Source organism: Trifolium pratense, linkage group LG3 (assembly GCF_020283565.1).
Source record: "Trifolium pratense cultivar HEN17-A07 linkage group LG3, ARS_RC_1.1, whole genome shotgun sequence".
Classification (NCBI taxonomy): domain Eukaryota; kingdom Viridiplantae; phylum Streptophyta; class Magnoliopsida; order Fabales; family Fabaceae; genus Trifolium; species Trifolium pratense.
This window is the reverse complement of record NC_060061.1, coordinates 19,304,197-19,326,968: the sequence shown is the minus strand read 5'-3', so window position 1 is coordinate 19,326,968 and position 22,772 is coordinate 19,304,197. Positions and strand designations below refer to the sequence as shown.

The window sequence follows — 22,772 nt, the reverse complement described above, 5'->3', positions numbered from 1 at the left end:
TACCCCACCGCATCACACCACACGAACAACGTAGAAACTAACAAAGCAACAACACATTTATTTAGGATTTAGTATTTAGTACACTACAAGTCTAAGCTATACCCCCATTTGGCCCCAATCTTATTTTGCGTGTAAGTATTTTCAACATCCCCTCTTTTCTTCTTTTTCTTAGCTATAATTGCTTTTATTGTCCTTGTTTTCGTACTGTACAATACAATTACAATGTTTTTGGATGCTGGAAAAACTAGAACCCTCCAGAAACTTCAACAAAAGTGAAGTTAAGTTACCTTATGCTTTTTACTATTCATATATAAATGCACTGTCTTGGATCAGTCTCTTAAATTTCATGATCTTCTCATCATATGTGGTTTTGATTTTGGTGGCCATAGTTATTTTTCTCACTTATTGATAGTTGTGTTTTTACTATTTCTATTAACTTTTCAGGTACACATGACATTTTTCTTTCTATAATTTACATTTTTGTTTACATTTCTGATGGAATTGAAATGCATAGTTAGTGACTTAGTTCCCCTTTTCCAGCCCTTTATGTTCAGAGTCCTACACTGAATGAGATAATGCCTAGAAATGTGTTTATAAAATTATATGTGTTGGGTAGTTCTTACCTTATAAGCCGATTTTGTAAATGTAGGGTTAGACTCAACTCACTCAAGTCACTCAACCCAAATTTTAAGATGGTATAGAAAGGATTAGCGGTGCAGCTTGTTGTCTGCCTACTTTTCGTTCATGTGTAATTATCTTACCTATATTAAAAATTAATAAAAGGTATCAGAGTATATCCAAAATTCATTAAGCCACCTGCTATTAGGTCACTCAGGTCACACTCTAGATGTGCAATATTAGGTGTGAGGGTGGTTTGTCCACACCCTTACAAGCCAATTTTGTAAGAATAGATCCGTTTGGCTACAAAGCATAGATTTGTAAGCAATGCATGTATCTTGGTCAAGCCATTTATCTATTCCTTTAATTAATAAATATAGGATAATTACACATGAATGAAAGGCAAACGGATAACAAGCTAAACAGATCTATTTGTAAGCTGGCTTTGTAAGAATAGATCCGTTTAGATACGAAGCGTAGATTTTCACGCAATGAATGTACCTCGATGAAGCCAATGATCTATTTGTAAGCTGGCTTTGTAAGAATTGGTCCGTTTAGATACAAAGCGTAGATTTACACGCAATGTATATACCTCGATGAAGCCAATGATCTATTTGTAAGCTGGCTTTGTAAGAATAGATCCGTTTTGATACAAAGCGTAGATTTGCACGCAACGTATGTACCTCGATGAAGCCAATGATCTGTTTGTAAGCTGGTTTTTTTTTATAAGAATAGAGCTGTTTAGCTACAATGTATAGTTTTGCAAGCAATGTATGTACCTTGATAAAGGCAATGATCTATATGTAGAAAAATTAATCTAGACTAGGTATTAGAATATAGGACATGCTTCAAAAATGAAAGTGATCTTTGCTTTGATTAATCTAGTTAAGTTTTGCAGCTTCAGAAATGCATGTTTGGAAATCTGTTTATATGCTTTGTTTGTTCCTTGAATGGATGAGTCATGAATGCTTATTGATTCTTTTATAATCAAATTAATAACTCAGGATTCTGTAAAACGTCAATTTCCAAATTTGTCTTGATAAGTGTATCTTGGTGTAATAAATCAAAGCATAATATTTGCAGGTTGTGTTGTTGTCGATTGTCGGTTGAAAGAGTTCCTTTGCAATCATGAGTTTTTCTTTTCGAGGGAGTAGGGGAGATATTGAAAGCGGATTTTCAGAATATGTTCCTGAAAGAACCTCAACGGTAACACTTAATCATTGTTGTTTTTGTGTGTTGATGTTAGTCTTTGTACAATGTGCTAGTTTTTTTTTTTTTTTTTTCATTTTTTTTCTTCATATATCTCAGATTGTACATAATTAGACTGATTCTTATGCTCGCTTTTTTTACTCAGCGGGTTCATCCATCTCGGCCATCTAATAGCAACACTCTAGCTTTTCTTATTACAGGTGAGCTAATATCTTCTGTATCTAGTGTTTGTTTGAATTGACTTATTTGAGTTTATCTACTGATGTAAGCACTTGTGGTTGTGGAACTGTTTGACAGAGTTTATGGAAACAACTTATGACTTGTCCATAAGCTATGTTATGCTTATTTTCATAATCTTTCTAGGATAACTTATGAAAACATCTTATAGCTTATATGAAAACAATTTTGACTTTATTGTATCTCTTGTTATAAAAATAGCTTATACATAGCATTTATATGATAAGCGCTTATACTACAAGTGCTCAATTAAACTGTTTATTCAAACTGGACTGATGCTTTACTGCCTTATATATGTAGAATGTTTAGCGATATTTCACTTACTCATACTTATTTGGCAGTTATTTTGTTATTCATGGTATTAAACTCCCCTCAGATGCTACATGATTTTTTGGTAAGTAATTGCTTCAGATTTGATGTACATATGCTACTAGTTTTCATATTAACTCTCTTCTTCATTAAGTTAAAAAAGTAATCATTGACCTTTATCCTTTTCAGCTCTGGATAGTAATGGTGGTCTTTGTGATAGTTACAAGCCTGAGAATGTATGCAACTTGTCAACAGCTTCAAGAACAGGCCAGGGCTCATGCTGCAGCAGCCTCTGGTTTGCTTGGCCATGCTGAATTGCGTTTTAACATGCCACCGTCTATTGCGATTGCATCTAGAGGAAGATTGCAGGGTCTTAGACTTCAGCTTGCACTTCTTGACCAAGAATTTGATGAACTAGGTATTATGCTTCTGAGTTGCACTTTTGGATTTGTATTTGGCATATTCGTTTAAGTTGACAATGGCAAAAGAAAATGAAAGCTTATTTAGCATTATTCTTGTTCAAATATGCATATTCATTTGTTTTTTCATTCATTTTGTTGCAGATTATGAAACTTTGAGAGCTCTGGAATTTGATACTGCTTCTAGTACTCCTTCAATGACTGACGAAGAGATAAATGCCTTGCCTATTCACAAATATAAAGTTCCAGGCCCAACAAAGTAAGTTGCATAAGTTGTGTTAGGCTTGCTTTATTTGTGTGCATCTTTGTTCTTTCTTTTCTTTTCTTTTCTTTTCTTTTCTTGCAATATAGTGTTTTGTGGGTCAGTCCACCCTTTTTTGCAGTTCTTTAGGTGGTACAAACTGCTGAATTACTGGTACTGTTGATTGATTTAATTTTAAAGTTCTCGTATATCGTTTAAGAAAACCAACACGTATGAAGTATAAATCTTACCCAATGCAGCAATAGAGGGAAGCTGCCGAGGTTGACTTTACCAGAGGCTTAGAATTTATATGCCTTAATTAGTACTGATTTTGTATTTTGATAGCTTAACGAAATATAGTGTACAGAAACCATCAATTGTGATTCAAATTAGATAATCAAACATTTGAAGCTAAATTTTATCCTAAATTTATGGTAACTTAAATCTTGCACACAAGAAACATAATCATTTGGTAATAGAATGATGATCTTGAAATACAGATTGGCGTGCAGCCGTGCACTGCTTACTAGTTTACCATTTGTGAGGAAGAGGCTGCCTTATTATGACATTGATTAGGAAGCAGTAACTAACAATAGCTTCTTGAGAAAAAAATTTCCCCGTGGTCTTTCCTTTTTAAATTTTTTAAGGTTCCTCTTAGAATTGGGAGTTGGGCCTAACTCAACCTTACAAAACCGGCTTGTAGGGTGAGGATTGCTCTCACTTATAAACATATTTTCAGGCCTTATCGCAACTGATGCGGGACTCTTAACAGTTCTTATAGTAGGTTAAATGGTTAACAGGATTTGTTTTCTCCCTTTTGTGCGTCCGCGTTTTGTAAAGAAGTACCAAGCCATGATAAATAAGTTGACATAATTTGTTTATATTTACAGAGATGGCTCCACCGGTTTGACATCCTCTTCTTCAGAAGCAGCTGAGGTAAATATCCCTGTCATCTAAACTTTTTCTTTTGGTTTATTTGGTCTCACTAGATCATTTGAGTTATGAAGTCGTTTCTTGGTAGTAATGATTTCAATGCATCTCTTGTTTTTTGTTTTGGTTGTTAGTTTTATGTACTAGTGGTCTATGTGATGTTTGATATTTCGCTTGCTATAAACGTTTTAGGCATTCCTCTCATATATAGACTGCAAATTGCTCCTTCCGGAATGAATCATAAGCGAAAATTGATCAAATTACACATATTAAAAAAGGTAGTTGATCATATGTAATCTATGCAATTGAAAATATAAAAAGTTAAATTAAATGAGGGGTAGTTTAGATATACTATCATCATTAAGTAAAAGAGAACTTGTTAAGTTTTGCTTATATATTTCATTAAGGAGAGTATATATGATAATTAGCCAAGGTGTGATGTATCTTCATTGATATGCTTTTGAAAAAACAAATTGCTTCTCGATATGAGTCTTCTTATCTTACGGCATCTTGATAATGTTTATATATGAGCCTTTTTTTCAAATGTTTCAATCAGGCTAAACAAGACTCTAAAGGAGCAGAGGGAAGTGCCAAAGATCCAGAAGATGAGCTGACATGTACTATATGCTTGGACGAAGTTATGAGGGGGGAACTTGTCCGAAGCTTGCCATGCTTGCATCAGGTTTAATACAGCCTATCTTTTGCATTCATCAATTTTTTTGTTTGTTATAAAACGATGATTTAGCTCTATTGAAAATTAGTGCTTGTTTCTTGAAGTATTAGGCTTAGTTTTCTCATCTTGATTTCTAATCTGGTTTGTTGAAAATTGGAACTAGTCATCCGATCTTTATTCATCGATTGCAGTGGCTTTTCACTTCACCATTTTTAAACCAACCTTGACGTGTTTGTAAAATTTGTTATCATTTTTATTGAATCAAAGCATGATTGCTGCCACTTTACTTCTGTTGCAAGTTGCAACTCATCCCTCCTTAACTCTTAACAATTTAATAGCAAGTATTTGGTGTGTACCGCAAAATACAGAAATGATCAATTTACTTGTTTCTTTCGATTCAGTTTCATGTCAACTGCATTGATCCATGGCTCCGACAACAAGGAACATGTCCTGTGTGCAAATTTAGCATGGGGTCAAGAAGGCAGAGAAACACCGAGGGCGAGTCAGATGATTCAGATACTGTATAGTATTATTCCGATATGGCTGTAAAGTGTGCGATGTTCTGAGTTACATAAGTATGTATATTTTTTTGGAATTGGTTTATACCCTTAGCTTGACATGAATATTTAAGAATGTAATATATCCATTAAAGTAATGAAGGTACAAATTCTTGAATGTTCCCTGAATGTGCAACACTGAACATATATAGCATCAAGTGGGAGGTGATGATGGTAGAGAACACACATATTGATATAAAAATATTGAAAAGAATGTATATACTCCCTCCGGTCACATTTATTAGCAAATTTGACTTTTTTTGTTACATTGAAAAATGGATGTATGTGGTCTAAAGTCACATACATTTATTCTTCAATGTACCAAAAAAGTCAAATTTGCTTATAAATAAATGTGACCGGAGGGAGTATATATATATTGTTAGATAATAAAAATATTGGGTTTATGTTAATGGGTCCTTTAGGCTTTTAAGTTAGTATAGTTCGTTAGATTTTACTATATATAGGGCCTGTTTGTTTGAGATTTAAAAAAATGATTTTTTTGAAAAATATTATTTTCAAGAAAATAATTTTTTTTAGAGATTTTGAATAAAATCTAAAGCTATTTGCCGTTTATTTACGATCATTAAAATCTATTTTTTTAAGATGGTGAGAGATGATGAATGATAAAAAAATGGATTTTGATAAAAGCTATTGAAAATAGATTCTCATTTTGATGAAAAAAATGATTTTTTTACTAAAATGATTTTTGAAAAAATCTCAAACAAACACAAGATAAAAAAACAGATTTTTTTGGGAAAAATAGATTTTTTTTTTTTGTGAAAAATCTGAAACAAACAAGCGCATATTTGCTTGTAGCTTTCGTTATGTTAGGCTATTGTAATGTTATGAAACCCTATTAGCCTCCTATTAGCCTCCTTTGTTATTCTGTTTGGTTTTCCTTGTCTAGAGCTTGTTTCGATCCACCTTGAACTTCTTCGTCATTTTTCTGGTGTTGACTTGAGTTCTCCATAGTTGGGAATTTGTTTACTTTGTTTTTTTTTTTTTGAGTGATTGATAGAATTTTGTGCCTCCGCTGCTAAAAGGGTATTTGTGTTGGATCTTAAGTTGGGTATATATGGTGGATTGGTGGGATATGAAGGCTTGCTGCTTTGGAATTTTGGATCATGTGCTTCGTTCAAACAACTGAAAGTTACATATGTTTGTTGGTTAATCCATTGCCATTCAAGAAAAAGAAGAAAAACAGACGGCATCATACGGTGAGGAACTTTTGTGCACCGTATTGGTATTGATTCTTCTAGGCTGTTAGTGCTTCTTATTTATAGTACCAATAGTTGATAATATATATGGCTCTCTTTTGTTGGTTTGGTTATTCTCACCGGTTTGTTTTGGTTTTGTTGGGTTTCGTTTGGTTTGATTTCGTTTTGTTTGGCTTAATTTGATTTTGGTTAGTAGCTATTTTGGTGGTTTGTGAAGCAAAATTTTATGGTGTTTCTTTTGGATAATTTGGTGAGTCTCACAAGTTTTTGTGAAAAGTTTGAATTTTTTTCCACTACTCATCTCTTTTGATTGTTTTTTTTTTTTGGTGATATTTTCTTTATTGTTGGTTTCTCTATTTAGTTGTCTTCTTCTCTATCGCTCTTTGTTATGGTATTAGTTGGTTTGATTCTTCTCTCGGTTGGTTTGATTTTTCCTCTATTGGTTTGATTCTTCTCTGTGTTGGATTGCATATGATCGATTTTTTATTTGATTTGGTTCTTCCTTTTGATGCATGGTTCCCATCTTCGAGTTTGCTCCTCTCTTTGTTGGCTCTTATGTTTTGATGTATCTCTCTGATGATTTCTCTTCTATTTGGATGTTTCCCTATGATGATTTCTTCTTCTGTTTGGATGCTCCTCTCCGATGATTGTTTGATTTTTTTTTCTCTGTTTGATTGGTCTTCTCCCTATTAGTTCTTATGTTTCGTTGCTTCTCCCTAATGGTTGTTCTATCTAGTTTGGATTGAAATTGTTTGGTTTGGATTGGTTTGATTTGAATCTTCTCTATGTTGGTTCTCTCTCCTTAGCAGCTGTTGTTGTTTTGATTCTTCTCTACGATGACTTCTCTGTTTGGATGTTGCTGCTCTCTGTTGGTTATGCTATTAATTGGTTAAATTTATTACTAAGGTTAAGTTGTAACAAGCTTAAAACTCAGTAAACTTTAGCTTAATGTTTGGTGTTTATATTTTTTGAGTAATGTTTTTCGTTTTTTGTTTAACAAACTCATAATGTTTCTTGTTAATGCATAATTAGTTTGATGGGAGGGGTTAGATAATAAAATATTGGGCGGCTATTGTAGATTAGGTTTTACAATATATTTGTTTGTAGGTTAGGTTATTGTAATAAAATGTTATGAAACCTAGTAGCCTCTCTTGTTAACAAAGAGATGGCAAAAAAGAATAACAAAGGAGCTACTGGAATTTCATAACATTGCAATGATATGACATAATGAAAGTTACAAGTAAATATATAGTAAAATCTAATGGATTATACTAACTTAAAAGCCTAAAGGGTCCAATAACATAAGCTCAATATTTTATTATCTAACACCTCCCCTCAAACTCATGATGCATCAACAATAAACCTTATGACTTTGTCAAACAAAAATGAAAAACATTACTCAAAAATATAAACTCCAAACACTACCTAAAGTTACTAAGCTTTAAGTTTGTTACAACTTAACCCTGGAAATAAATTAAACCAACTGGAGAGAAGCAATCAAAGTGAGTAACCATCATAGAGAGAAGCATCAACCAAAGAGAAGAATCATCCGATAGAGAAGCAACAACCAAAGAGAGAGAACCAACAGAGAGAAGATCCAAATCAAACCAATCCAATCCAAACCAAACAACTTCAATCCAAACCAAATAGAAGAACCAACAGAGAGAAGCAACGGAACATAAGAACCGATAAGGAGAAAACCAATCAAACAGAAGAACCAAATAGGGAGAGAAAGAGACAATCAAAAAGAAGAATCAATAGAGAGAAGCAATCAATCAGAAGAATCAATAGGGAGAAATGCAATCAATCAAAAGGATTAACATGGAGAAGAGCAATCAAACATAAGAAGAGAGGGAGAGTCAATCAAATAGAAGATGAAGCAACCAAAGAGAGGAATCAAACCAAACATAGGAACCAACAAAGAGAAGAATAATCAAAGAAATAACCAAAGGAAAGAAGACAATCAAAGAGAAGATCCAACAATAAAGAGAGACTCAACCATAGAAGAAACAATCAAAAGAGGATTTAACATACCAACAAGAAATCCAAATCGCCATAAACAAAACTCTTCGGTTCATCTGAAACAAAGGAGACTACCTGAGCTATAATCCATACACGCCACCTCTTTTCATGACGACTACCTTGTTTTTTGAAGCTCCTCTTGTTGTTTATGCTGACACTGTTTTCAGGTGTATTAAATCGTTCCCTAAAGGAACGTCGTGCAGTAGAGATGGTTTGTGGGCCCAACACTTACTTGACGCATTGTGTGGGGAAGGTTCTGCTGTGGCAAGAGATCTTACTCCGGTGGTTAACATGTGGCTAGGGGGGAGATGTTCCAATATTTTGTCAGAATTTGTAGCTTCCGCACCCTTGACGCCGTTATTAAAGCCGAATGGTGGGATATGCCCTATTGCTGTAGGCACTATTTGGAGGCGCCTGAGCTAATATTAGATTCCAACTTCTTCATTTCAACCATCAAGGTGTCTACATCGACTCAGCTGCAAATATCGACCATGCATTCTTTTTTTATAAGTGCGTGTTTGATATTACGGTGGGTTATAACTGACCGTGATTCTGCCAAACTTAGGAATTCAAACATGCATTAAATTCTCATATCATATCTGGATGCTTGCAATTTTCTGATTTGTTCAATAGTTCATTAGTCCGTTGTTTGTTATCCTGTTCTTAAACTATGACGATGTTGTAACACCCCCTTTCCAGAGACTGAAAAGAAGAGCGTCACAGTTCTCTACCCAAATTTAAATGCTTAAATACAAGCAAATAAAATTATGCTGGTTTATTTTTCTTAAAAAGAAAGTAATAAGTGAGAAATGTACTCTAATATATGAGTATTATTTTTTGTTTCTTTAAGTAATTTCAAAATACACTTTATGTAAATCGGAGGTAAGCCCATAAATAATGTGCATCACTTATATCAAACAATCATCTAGTAATTTTGCTCAAAGGATTTTCAAATATAAAACATTTCCATTTCACATAAGTATCGTACAATTTTTCAATTTAAAATGATAAAAAAATAAATTCCTACAAAATACTCTAACCCACAAATAATCACGAGCTGGTCAAACACTAAGATACATGTCAGCTAGAGAGTACTCCAATGACGTCATCAATACATATCAAAGAGATCTTTCTCTTCGGACTTCAAAAAAATAAAACCAGACCACCAATCAGCACTAACGTTCTTTATTTTAATGTCTCTCACAATGTCATTTTTCTTTTCTCAATGAACTTCAACTTGAGGTCTTAGAATCCTGCACTAACTGTTGTAAGGGGTGAATCACTTGTACACAAGTTACCATCGTGATGATGTCACAAGGCTACAGATAATATTATACAAGTATATACATTTATTTAATAGTATATATACATACCTAAGTATCTAATCATGTATTTAATTAAATAGAATCAAGTAGTCAAATAGTCACAAAAATATGAGTTGCACAAAACATTATATCAATATCACAATTCAACAATTAGTCAAAAACAAAGATAATCAAATATATCCAATATATCAATCATCAAATATATCAAACATCAAAATTTAATCATTTAAAATGTATATAAAATCCAATCATATAATTCTTCACTCAAAGTTAGTCTTCTAACTTGGTTAGTATTATCTTTATTCAACCTACTCCATGGAGACCTCTATTATGAGCGTAAGGCCGTTTCAACTGCCATAACATGGTCGTTTGCAAATCAACATATATCAAATATGTCTCAACCATTCTGGCCCGAGCGCTACACCTTATTATAGATAGTCCTGCACAGTCAGGTTTCACCACGTCGGGTTATATGATTTCCTCCAGTCAGAGTGGCTATCTCTGACTATTGGTAGGAGTTCAAAACGCCGGTGATCCCCATTAGGTCTTGAGGCGACCCAGCCGAACCTATCCTCAGTCTTACATACATTATAGTACTGTAAGAAACACCCTGTTTTGCTCTTCACCTATCAAAGGTGATTAATTATTTAACTCTTCAACTTAATTTGTCTTTGTCAATATCTAACTTAGACATATTAATCCTCAAAACTCACCATACAACTCATGAGATCACCTCAAACTTTCACCATAAACACTCAAGCACATGAACATTTTCAAATCATATCATTGCAGAAGATTTATTCACATAAACTCAAACCAAATCAATCACTCATCATTTTGCATTTTGCATATACCTTAATGAATTTAAATTACTATAAAGTACACAACACCCCTAATTATAACTAATAATATAAATATACAAGTAACACATTTCTTGTGCTCATCGAAACTTATTATTAGCGATTCCCCTTACGTCGAAGCTTTCCATAATCTCTTGATAAATTACTTCGTTGAACTCCAACATCACCTAATAACTCATCACAATAACTATATCTTAATTCACCATCAAACAAAATCACTCACTCCTCATAACTAATAAATAAAATGTACCTATAAGAAGTTCGGTCTAAATTTGCTTTATTATTGTAAAGAAAGATTAACATGAGTCCATGTGTCCATATTAAATATTAGTCTTGTAGTATATGTTTGATACCATTCAAGTAGTTATGGACAAGAGTACAGAGGACCGAAAGTTTGTTCTTAAAATAAGCTTAAGTATGGAAATTAACAGCTTGAATCAAATTTTAGAAATAAATTCTAGATACAACTGTTCCTAATCACAAGACTTGAATAAAAGCAGAACAAGAGAAATGGAATTTCATCATTCTTGGAGTATATGATCATGATTTCAGGTATTGTCTAGGTTGCATAGCTAAGATCATTTGTTCTTCATGGAATTTTATGGAAAGGCTCATGTATATGTAACAAATGCTAGCTAATGAAAAGATGAAAGAATCTATGAAACTAAGCTAATATAAATAAGAAATGAAATGAAAGAAAAGGAATTTAAAAGAAAAACAAACAAAAGAACAAAGAGAGAATAAGAAAGAAATTACTAACTTCAATTGTATGCAGAGAGGGAGAGCAGAGCTGGTGTGAAGAACTGGTGAGGGTGATGGTTGCTATTTATAGGGGAGTTTGGATGATTTGTATGGACAACTAGGAGACCACATTTTCATTCCCATTTGTGTAGAAAGTTAAACCACGTTTTCACTTCCATGTTTTTACATGTGTAATTCTTATCTAATAGTGCATCCTTATCTCTTTAATTTTCATTTAATTTTTCATTTAATTTTAATAACATGAGTGATAAAATTAATGATACTATCTTTACCTGGATATTTCTATGGTCTCAAAGATATTTTTGTTTTCTTTTTCAGTGATAGAAATTTATACTATCGAGTGAACCACTGTCCGAAATCCGGTAGAATTTTATGCTCAAATTTTTATCATAGCCTACTAAAATATTTCATAATTGATATCTAAAATTACTTTTCTTAAATTCACGGTCTAAAGAATATATTAATTACGAGTCTACACGAGGTGAAAATATTAGGATATCACAATGACATATTTTTATAAACTATTTATTTTTAACGGTGTATATTTTTATACGGTCAGTTCTAAAATTTCAACCATATCTTACATTAAATTATTAGATTAGATCTATAGATTTTCTTCATCTAAAGTTCATTTCCAAAAAAATAATTACTTAAACATTCTTACACTTTAGACACGTAACTAGGACTAACAAGATATTGTATACTCTTTAAATAAATTATTTTCACAAACTATTATGAACATATAACTAAATCATCAAATTTATTTTATTAAAATGTTTAAATTAATAATATAAATAAAATATTAGTTTATAAAATTTGGGGTGTTACAGATGTCATGTGTTAGAACATCTATGCATTGTACTCTCTTTAGTCCATTTTTGCCTATAAACACAGTATATTAACTTTGCTGTACGAGGTATGTACATGGTTAGGTAACATACTATACTATACCAACATATATATCCTCAGTTAACTACTGATAAAGGTAGATAAATTCTGTGGGTCTCTAGAATAGATCAACTTGTATTTCACAAGTTTGGTTTACAGAATAGTTCATAGATTGTTATCAATGTTGCTTTCCTCTAATTATTCTGGCTTTCTAAGGCTTACTATATTAGTGATAAAGATTATGCTAGAAACGTTTTCTCTTTTTTTGAAGGAAGTGCTAGAAACATTGATAATAGACTTTTTATTTGTCGCACTTAACAAGTCTGAGTGTAGATTACACACACAACCATAAAATTTTGGGTTTAAATATGAATAACTTAATAATATAATATTTGTATTCGGTGATGTTGGCAAAATCTTAATAATATCCACATTTTTATTGAGCGGTGTAACAATACTCAAATGTTACACATATGTAATTTGATTCATCTATATATATATATATACACTCTACAATTGTTATCTATGCAGTTTCATATTTTGAAACTATTGTTGAGTAATAAACTCATTATCAATATAAGTCACAAGACAATCTGAAAAAGTGTTAATTGAAATTGGTTTCGGTCTAAGCTAGTGGTACAAAAAAATTAATTAGGGGTTCAAAATGCAAAATGTTATTGCTAAGGTTATTTATGTGAATATCTAGTTAACAAGAATGCTGAACTAGTGTTTAGTATAGTGTGATAATAGAACGTGTCTTGCGAGGGCTGCTTGCTCCTCTATGCGCTCTCCTCCCTTGGAATTTGGAAAGGGGGCGCTCATGCCTCCTTAATAGGAGGAGGGGGAGGTTGAGCTCACCTCCGGCTATTCAGCTCACGTGAGCTATTAGCGTGGAGTCGTAGGCGACTATACTAAGACTTAGTTCGTCCCTATCTTCTTTATATCGGGCCGAGCAGATCTATTGGGCCGCCTGATATTGGGTTGAGGCGAACTCAACCAGCAAAGGGAAGCCACTCAGTACACAATATATATATATATAATTTTTAAGTTTAAGTGGTTTAGTTGAACCCCCTCACTTAAGTGTGGCTTTGCCACTTTTTGCGTTGTCAGTAGAACTAGAACTTGCACAAATATTTTGTTAATAGACTTTTTACTTGTTTGTAGGTGAAGTGACAAACACAACTGAAATTCACACATACAAATTTAAGATTCCAAATTTAAATCTGAGTAAAAATATTCAATTTAATAATATGGACATTTTTAACCAAACACATTGATAAATGATAATAGACTTATTTTAGCATGACAATTTTTGTTGTCTTCCTCGATAAAAGAAAAGGTAGATATTGACCAAAAAAAAAAAAAAGGTAGATAAAATGTCCTCCTCCTTGCTCTTACTTTCTTTATAGCTCAAGTTGAGATAGGTACAAAACATATAACACCAACCAGACACATGAATTTAAGCCTTTCATGAAAAGGATATGACTAATTATTGTGACTTAAACTGAAATGTTTTTTTATGACATAGGCCAATCTAAATGTAGCATCTGAAATAAGACTTTGTCAGCAAGTATAAACAGTTAATTAGAATGATTAAAAATAACAGTTAATTAGAAAATGCCATTTTCTTGTTTTTTTTACATAAAGGTGGCAAAGCCCCAAGAAAAAAAAATTAGGAATTTACACGAATGTTCTGAGGCATGCAAGCGCCGGAAAAATCATCAAAAATAAGACTTTGAAGCTTTTGAGGAGGAGTCTCAAAAATATGTAAATTCAGAGAGTTCAAGGTTATGCTGAAATTAGCTAACCAATCAGCTGATCTATTTCCTTCTCTTCTGATATGATTAATCTGAAATGCCATTTTCTTGTTATTTCACCTGTAAACGATTTTTTTTTCCTATTAAGGGTCCGTATGTTTAAGTTTTTTTTTTTGTTATCATTTTAATAGTGTTTGTTTTAGACTTTGTAGAAAACTAGTTTAAACGGTCCATTGAATTTTATTCGATATTTGAGTTTGTCGTTATATTAATGTAGAAAATTTACTTAAAATTAAATATTTAAAAATTAAATATTTGAGTGATGTTACAAAATATAGGATAATTGAATTATTGTGTTAATTATTTCTTGTAAACTTATTTATTCAATTTTCTTTTTGTTTCAACGACAAATAATGGTCCCGTGTTAAGTCAAAAAAATAATAATGATCTCGTGTATATTTTTAATCAAAAATTAGAAATTTTATTAGAAATATTTAGGATAATTTAGTAAGTTTGATACTAACTAACTTTATTATAGTATTATTAATGGTTAGTAGTAAACTTTGTAGGAATATTGTTTATGTTTCGTTTATAAAAAAAATATTGTTTATGTTTCTATTTTTTTTGGATAAAAAATATTGTTTATATTTCTTTTTTGGGTAAATAGGGTTTTACCCCCCTGCAAAATAGGAGAATTTTGCATTACCCCCTGTAAAATAAAAAGTTGTGATTCCCCCCTCGTAATATTAAGATTCTTTGTTTTACCCCCTGAATTGACAACATGGATTTGGAATCTTAATTTTGCTGACATGGCAACCATACGTGGTTTTTTTTTTTACACATGACTTTTTTTTACTGTTTTTATTTATTTAATTTTTATTTTGCCACATATTGAGCTATGTCATTTAAAAAAAATAAAAAATAAAAAACAAAAAAGGGGAAAAACAAACAGCAAGAAACATCAACAATTTTCACCACTCTCATGGGAAGAACAAACAACAACAACCCATTCTTTCATTCAATTAAAAAAAAAAATCAAAACAACAACAACAAACTTCATCTTCAATCTTAAATTTCATTTCATCAATTCAATCTCAAACCCATAAATCCAAAACCATAAAAAACTCATAAGTTTCTCAAAACATAAAATCTCACGGTTCATTCTCCACCACCAGCCACCACCATTGTCGTCGTCCATCTCTCTTTCCCACCAATTGCATCTCTCTTCCTTGCAGCATCACTCTCACTAATTTCCGCCGATTTTCAGATCTGAATTTTGTTGTTTGTTGATTTTCCAAAAAATTAAAATTAAATCAGAATTAATGATGTTTGGAGAACATGTGTTGTTGTTATTTTTCTTGAACTTGTAATTGCTAACCCAACTCATATCCTTCACCAAGATCAAAGGAATGAACACGTGAGAGGTAGAGACCAGGAAGGAGAGGGATGAAGGAGTTGATTATGTTAGGGTTGTTGTTGGTGGTGGTTATGGAGGAGGTGGAGGAAGAGTTTGAATTGGAGGAACTGTTGAGATGATGATTTTATTTTATTTTTCGATTTAGGGATTTAAGATGAAAGTTGCTTCATGAGATTTGATATGAAAGTTGTTTTTTGGGAAACAAAATTGTGGGATTTAAGATGAAGATTTTTTTTAATTTTTTTTATTTTAAATAACAATGATTTGGAATAATTATAATAATAAAAATTCTAAGAAAATCCACATATGCATGCCACATCATAAAAAAAAAAGATTCCATGTCTAGTTGGCGAATTAGGGGGGTAATTGAATGAATCTTTGTATTACAGGGGTAATCACAAATTTGTTTTTTTGCAGGGGGTAATGCAAAATTCGCCCATTTTGCAGGGGGGTAAAACCCTATTTACCCTTCTTTTTTTCATAGAGTATCGTTTTTTTATTTCTATATTCCTATTTTTATGGGGTTTCTTTTTCTTTTTTTTTCTATATTCTTTCTATATTTTTTTATTTACTAAATTTTCTATAATTTTTTTTTTCTTTCTATTTTTATGTATAAATTGTTCTGTTTTATTTCTATCTATAATCTGTTTTGTTTATATTTTTAAGCATATTATTTTTCTATATTTTTTTTTGGCAAAAAAAAACTTTCTATATTTTTTTTAGTGAAATTACAATGAATGATATAAAACTTGCAACGTACGCTATGATCGGAGTTCGAACTCCAAATCATCCATTTGAGTTTCCAATGAATTTTGTCAAGCCTTAAAATAATGTCAAGCTTTAAAATGAGTCTCTGATACTGATATTGTGAAACACATTCTGGTTTTTGGTGATTGTATTGTTGACTTATTAGCATGTCTTGTGCCTTAATATTTGGATTAGTGTCTTAATGATATTTTCGCTTCTTCAAAAGTTGAAATTATTTTCTACATGAGTCCTAATTTGTGAGTAAATCATAGTAGCATTTTACAATATCAATTCCATTCAAAATCACATTTATGAAACACTCCCACATTATATATGTTACAACTTACAACCCACATTATTTAATTGTGTCAACCAGCGGCTTATCTTCACTTTGTAAAGTAAAAATATGCAAAAATAAATTAGCCAATTTTACATATAAAATAAAATATGCAAAAATGTCTTAATATTGGATGGATGCACATAATACTGTTAGTTTGAAAAGAAAGAAACTTGTAATTAGGGAGTAAAGATTGGGCTACGTATTTGAGACACAACTAGTAAAATTAACGTTAGTGGCACTCAAAATTTGAAAAGAACGGGACCTTACAAAGTTGGTAAAAATCAATACTCTTGCAGAGTTGTATATCCTACTTCGCATGAAAGCATAGACCTACGACCAAACAAACATTACTTTATAATCTTGTACTTGGATATAAATAAGCAAGTTTCCACTTACATTTCATCACATAAGTGATTCCTCTTACTAACCTTGGTGATGCAGTTCAAAATGATTGCCACTTTTCCTTCATCACATGCCCTATTTGTAGCTTTTCTCTTTGCCACCATTTTCCTCTGCACCTCCCTTGAATTTGTTCTGGCTACTTCGCATCATGGAAGCGTTACAAGGCACTACAAATTCGATGTATATACACACACTTTTTTTTTCTCTTTTCAAAATATAATTTGTTCTGATTTATCATGTGATGCTTTTGCACTCTTTTTTGTTTAAAACTAGAATTATCAATATACACACACCGTCACACAATGTAACAAACTAAATTACCCAAAAAGCCTCTACCCCACGCCGGATATCTATTGGTAACCATTTAATCAAGTAACGCGAACCAAATTTCAAGTTTAGTATTTGGACTTTTCAAAAATATAAATCAAAATCTTGTGAAGTGTTTGATCTAAATTCAATGGTCATCGATATCTAAGTGTATGAATGCATATGAATATCCAAACTTGGGAGAATCCATTTTCAACGTATAGAGCACAAAAAATGTTATTTATATAGTATATATCTATATGTATATCATCGTTTTATTATTTGTGCAGATAAAACTAGTAAACGTTACAAGATTGTGCCACACAAAAAGCGTGGTTACCGTGAATGGGAAGTTTCCGGGCCCTCGAATTGTTGTAAGAGAAGGGGATAGATTAGTGGTTAAGGTTGTTAATCATGTTCATAACAATATCAGCCTGCATTGGTATGAACTTATTTTAATTTTTTATTATATTAACTATAAGTGATTTTGCGATCTACAACTAGTTGTACTGTAAAATCGAGCGTAGAAAATCTAAATTTTATTTTATTTTTATCAAATTAGATCTTCTACAGCCGAATTTATCATATAGCCGACCATAAACCGTTAAATTTAAACCTTAGATGAGATAGATTATTTTTTATCTAGGAATGTCCATGCATAAGAAATGAATTATTGTACTAATGTTGACAAATTGACAATAGTGGTGAATGCATGACAATATAAAAAAAAAACAGGCATGGAGTGAGACAACTTCAAAGTGGTTGGTCGGATGGTCCATCATACATAACTCAATGCCCCATTCAAACAGGTCAGAGTTATGTGTACAATTTCACCATTGTTGGACAAAGAGGAACTCTCTTTTGGCATGCTCATTTTTCATGGTTAAGAGCTACTGTTTATGGACCTCTCATCCTTCTACCAAGGCACAACGAATCTTATCCATTTCAAAAACCCTACAAAGAAGTCCCCATCCTCTTTGGTACATTCACAATCATTCATATTATATGATTTGATACTCTTTCAATTTCTAATTTTTAACATAAATAATTCTTTGATTTTGATTTCTTAAGATCACTAGCTAGAGTTTATATCAGGGCCAACTCAAGGATAAAGCGATTCGAGCTATAGTAATGCGGTCCAAACTATAACTTTAGGCCTCAAAGTTTTGTTATAACTATTAACTATGACAATTTTGTTACAAATGTTTCTCTAGTTGAGTTGGTAAATGTGAAGACGCTATATCTTTCTGAAACAATTAATTTTTTTTATTTATTTTCATAAATCCTTATGTAATTTTTTAAAAACAGCCTCAAATAGAAGTTAATTTAAGCCTCAAAATATGTTGGGCAGACATGGTTTGTTTATATATGAAAAAATAATTATTAATATAACAATTTTTTTTACAAGAAAATATATATAGATATGGAAGGGTATTATAATCTTATATAAACATGCATGTATGTATATAGGTGAGTGGTGGAATGCAGATCCGGAAGCTGTTATTGCACAAGCTCTTAAGACAGGGGGTGGCCCAAATGTTTCTGATGCTTACACCATTAATGGGCTTCCTGGACCTCTTTACAATTGCTCCAAAGGTACACGTGCAGCTTCAATATATATATAACATATTTTAATGCAAAATTACAAATTAATTATTAAATGAACACTTAAAAATTAATTTATTTATGTATCTAATTTGATTGAATTGATTAGTTTGTTATGATATATGTATGATGAACAGATACATACAAATTGAAGGTGAAACCAGGGAAGACATATCTACTACGTTTAATCAACGCTGCACTCAATGACGAACTCTTTTTCAGCATAGCTAATCACACCTTAATCATTGTTGAAGCTGATGCAACTTACATTAAACCATTCAAATCCAACACCATCCTACTTGGTCCAGGACAAACCACTAATGTTCTATTAAAAACAAAATCATATTATCCAAATGCCACATTTTTCATGCTAGCAAAACCATATTTCACTGGCCAGGGCACTTTTGACAATTCCACAGTAGCTGGAATTTTAGAATACACTAAACCATATAATAAAAATAATAATAATAATAATAATATAAACCTTCCAATTCTAAAACCTTTACTACCATCCATCAATGATACAAATTTTGTTGCTAATTTTAGTAACAAATTTCTTAGCTTAAATAGTCCAAAATACCCTGCAAATGTGCCTAAAAATATTGACAAGAATTTTTTCTTTACCGTTGGACTAGGAACTAGTCCATGCCCAAAAAACCAAACATGTCAAGGACCAAATAATAGTTCAAAATTTGCAGCTTCAATGAACAATGAATCATTTGCTTTACCTTCTATAGCACTTCTTCAACAACATTTCTTTGGAAAACCTTATACGACGGATTTTCCGGCTGTACCTTTAAGGCCGTTTAATTATACCGGAACTCCTCCGAATAATACTTTGGTTAGTAATGGAACAAAGACGGTGGTGATACCATATAATACTAAAGTTCAGGTGATATTGCAGGATACAAGTATTTTGGGAGCTGAGAGTCATCCTTTGCATCTTCATGGGTTTAATTTCTTTGTTGTTGGTCAAGGTTTTGGAAATTTTAATGCTAGTAGTGATGCTCCAAAGTTTAACCTTATTGATCCTGTTGAGAGGAACACTGTTGCTGTTCCGTCCGGTGGTTGGGTTGCGATACGATTCCTTGCTGATAATCCAGGTGATACGCTTATACTTATAGCACAAGTACCATCATATAATAAAGTCAAACCGTATTCATATAAACTACAAGTTATTTTCACGAGCTTCTTAAAAATCTTATGAAAATAAGTTGAAAACAATTTATGAATATGTTATAAGTTGTTTTCATAAATTATCTTAGAGAATTTATAGAAGTTGAAACCACTTATAAACATGTCATCATCGGCTATTTTCAACTTATTTTTATAAACTCTTCCAAATAGTCTCACAAATATTTATAGCAGTAGATTAATTTATATAAGTCAATTTCCGAAAATATGTTCATCATATAGTTTTTCTTATCTTGTCTCTCAAGTTATATATATTCTACTTTGATAACTTCAATTATAAAGTATTATAATACTGATTTATTTCAATTCATTTTATTTTATTTTGGTGAGTTGCATACTAATTTTGATCTATTTGATATGAATGTATGGTTGAATTAAACAGGTGTTTGGCTAATGCATTGCCACTTTGATGTTCACCTTAGTTGGGGATTGAGGATGGCTTGGATTGTTGAGGATGGAAAGTTACCTAATCAGAAATTGCCTCCTCCTCCTAAGGATCTCCCCAAGTATTGTTGATTCATACTATATATAACTATTTTGGGTTTCCTATACCAATTTCCTCTACCAATTTTCCCTCATAAAGAAACCCTTTTTTTTACACATTTTGAATTTCTAATTCCATGTAAATTTAAAGATTTATTATGGTTTGCCACATTTTGCATATGTCTTTCTTTTATTGTATTGTATGATCAATTTTTGTAATTTCACCTAATTTTCAAGTGACAAGAAAATAAATAAAGGTGGGTGGTTTTCTATATAGCATTTATATATATCATATGGTACTTCCTTAAAGATATTTTTCTCTGTCATTCTTAGAATATAATCGAGCAATCAAAGTCTTCTATGATCCCCTTTATGGTCATTTAGTTGAGTGAAAAGAAAGTGGGATGAAAGAAAATTACGAAAACTAATGAATGAATTTAAACTAATTTTAAATTATGGTGCAGCCAATTGTTGACCATTAAATTAAAAAAGAGAAAATAAATCTCTCTTAATCTAATGGTCTATGTATCGCTAACTGCACCATAAAACCAACAATAAAAAATCCAAACACACTTAACCAACAATATAAAAATGATAAGTGACCAAATAAATAATTTATAAAACTATATATATAATTTTATACCCGTGACCATTTATTGATCCGTTTGGTTTGGGAAAAAAAAGTGAGAAAAAAATTGGAAACCAATAAATAAACTTAAACTAAATTTTAGTCCAAATTCATTCGTACAATAGTAAAACAAAACTCACCTCTGGTGAGTGGTAACTAACAATCCTTTGTTAATTTTGTTTTTCACTTTTATGGGAAAAACAAAGAAGGAACGTGGCTTGTATTTCCAATGTAGATCCAAATACTACTATGCTAAGTTGAAGCACTCTTGAGTTTAATATCCCAACTATTAGTATTGTTTTTTACCAAACAACCTTAAAATTTATCCCAACTGTTAGTATTGTTTTTTACCAAACAACCTTAAAATTTACACAGAATAAACCCCTTTCCTTCTAAACACACAAATATAGGGAAAGTGAATATTGAGAGAGGTGACAGAATCAGATTCAGAGGCAGCAATTACATGAATCTAGCATTATGCAAATAGATATGAATCTAGCATCTAGCATTAGTATAGTGGTACTAGCATTTGTCATTAAAAAAACTGAAACTAAAAAGTGCTTTTCACTAAGTGAATATAACCAAGATAGTCAATTCAGGTGGTTAATGAGCTTCCTGTAGAATAAATTGTTTGGGAGAATTCGAGTTCGATTACTAGTGGAAACAATTATTGATCAGACTTTACTTACCTCGTGTCCGAACTTTAGATTATCAGAACACCATCCCTCTGAGAATCAGAGGGTTAATAAAAAAAATGAAATGAATATTTGCAAATGTGCAAATCTTATAAGTAATTCATAATTACAATTTCAAAGATGAAAAAAACGTACCCTCCAAGTTCAAATAAAAAAATTGGTACACTGAAAAGGGGATCTGTGACTCTAAGCAATAGACTTGTTCTGCTCTCTGCACCTCCCTTCAAGATTAGTACTACTACTTATCTCCATGTTTATGCCAACAAACTAACATTGATACACATTTCCTCATAATATAAAATCTTGCTTTTTGTTCTTTGGCTATATTGGTACATTTCTTACCTATTGATGGATTCTTCTGTGAATAGCTTCTAGGAAGATTATTGCTACTGTTATTTGATGTTGAAGAACTCTTTTGTGATAAGCTTTTCAAAAGTAGTGGTGAGTTTGAAGAAGAGCCTCTTGTTGAACAACTCCTTGAGAATAATGATGTTTTGGAAGTTGATGTGCTTGAATTACTTGTTTCCTTCTTTGATATCTTCCACTTTTCTCCCATTACAAAAACAATTAAAGGATTAATTATTGTAATATATACAGAACTATATAGCTAGCTACAAACCTTTGTGTTGTGTGTGTGTTTTTGTGTGAGTGAGAGTGGAGAAAGAGTAATGTTTAGGAAAGAAGAAAGAAATGAAACTGATTGTAGTGGGACAGTGTAGTGTATATAAAAAGTGGTTTCATAAAAAAATTATTAATAAGATTTGGTATTATAATAAGCTGATTAAATATTAATTAATATACAAATCTGATGTACATAGATATGTATATTCAATCATCATAAAATTGTAACTGACTATAATTCAATAGTACATTGTCAATATCAATGTAGATTAGTCAAATTGGTAAGAGTTTTGCTCAAATGATACAAAGA

General features: G+C 31.7%; 3 protein-coding genes and 1 long non-coding RNA gene across 7 annotated transcripts; 2 read left to right on the top strand and 2 right to left on the bottom strand.

The window, feature by feature from the left end:
- On the top strand, window positions 1-5,311 carry LOC123918594 (E3 ubiquitin-protein ligase SDIR1-like). Of its 4 annotated transcripts, none has more exons than XM_045970667.1 (9): window positions 1-131; window positions 1,702-1,824; window positions 1,973-2,027; window positions 2,406-2,458; window positions 2,563-2,791; window positions 2,937-3,051; window positions 3,924-3,969; window positions 4,520-4,645; window positions 5,038-5,311. In XM_045970667.1, exons 2-9 carry the CDS (start codon window positions 1,747-1,749, stop codon window positions 5,161-5,163), a joined length of 828 nt encoding a protein of 275 aa, XP_045826623.1. In that variant the 5' UTR covers window positions 1-131; window positions 1,702-1,746; the 3' UTR covers window positions 5,164-5,311. The 4 variants fall into 4 exon arrangements, with proteins under 4 accessions (XP_045826623.1, XP_045826624.1, XP_045826625.1 ...); XM_045970668.1 differs by lacking the exon at window positions 1-131 and adding an exon at window positions 166-277; XM_045970669.1 differs by lacking the exon at window positions 1-131 and adding an exon at window positions 284-444.
- A 3,982-nt stretch (window positions 5,312-9,293) lies between these two features.
- LOC123918593 lies at window positions 9,294-11,069 on the bottom strand. The gene is made up of 2 exons (XR_006812855.1): window positions 10,731-11,069; window positions 9,294-9,694 (listed from the first exon to the last, which is right to left on the bottom strand). It is a non-coding gene; the product is annotated as an uncharacterized LOC123918593 (long non-coding RNA).
- Window positions 11,070-16,910: 5,841 nt separating this feature from the next.
- Window positions 16,911-20,790, top strand: LOC123918592 (laccase-2-like). The gene is made up of 6 exons (XM_045970666.1): window positions 16,911-17,110; window positions 17,527-17,678; window positions 17,972-18,216; window positions 18,707-18,832; window positions 18,979-19,944; window positions 20,418-20,790. The coding sequence occupies exons 1-6, from the start codon at window positions 16,964-16,966 to the stop codon at window positions 20,549-20,551; spliced, it is 1,770 nt and encodes a 589-aa protein (XP_045826622.1). The 5' UTR covers window positions 16,911-16,963; the 3' UTR covers window positions 20,552-20,790.
- Window positions 20,791-21,888: 1,098 nt separating this feature from the next.
- On the bottom strand, window positions 21,889-22,509 carry LOC123918591 (small polypeptide DEVIL 13). Its single transcript, XM_045970665.1, has one exon. It carries the CDS (start codon window positions 22,395-22,397, stop codon window positions 22,080-22,082), a length of 318 nt encoding a protein of 105 aa, XP_045826621.1. The 5' UTR covers window positions 22,398-22,509; the 3' UTR covers window positions 21,889-22,079.
- Window positions 22,510-22,772: the final 263 nt, after the last annotated feature.

Excerpts from the sequence above, each read along its gene's own strand:
- LOC123918594 (XM_045970667.1), top strand. The coding sequence starts at position 1,747 with ATGAGTTTTTCTTTTCGAGGGAGTAGGGGAGATATTGAAAGCGGATTT. Across the intron at positions 1,825-1,972 it reads TTCCTGAAAGAACCTCAACG|CGGGTTCATCCATCTCGGCC; the intron begins GTAACACTTAAT and ends TTTTTTACTCAG. Across the intron at positions 2,792-2,936 it reads CCAAGAATTTGATGAACTAG|ATTATGAAACTTTGAGAGCT; the intron begins GTATTATGCTTC and ends ATTTTGTTGCAG.
- LOC123918592 (XM_045970666.1), top strand. The coding sequence starts at position 16,964 with ATGCAGTTCAAAATGATTGCCACTTTTCCTTCATCACATGCCCTATTT. Across the intron at positions 17,111-17,526 it reads CAAGGCACTACAAATTCGAT|ATAAAACTAGTAAACGTTAC; the intron begins GTATATACACAC and ends TTATTTGTGCAG. Across the intron at positions 18,833-18,978 it reads TCTTTACAATTGCTCCAAAG|ATACATACAAATTGAAGGTG; the intron begins GTACACGTGCAG and ends TATGATGAACAG.
- LOC123918591 (XM_045970665.1), bottom strand. The coding sequence starts at position 22,397 with ATGGGAGAAAAGTGGAAGATATCAAAGAAGGAAACAAGTAATTCAAGC.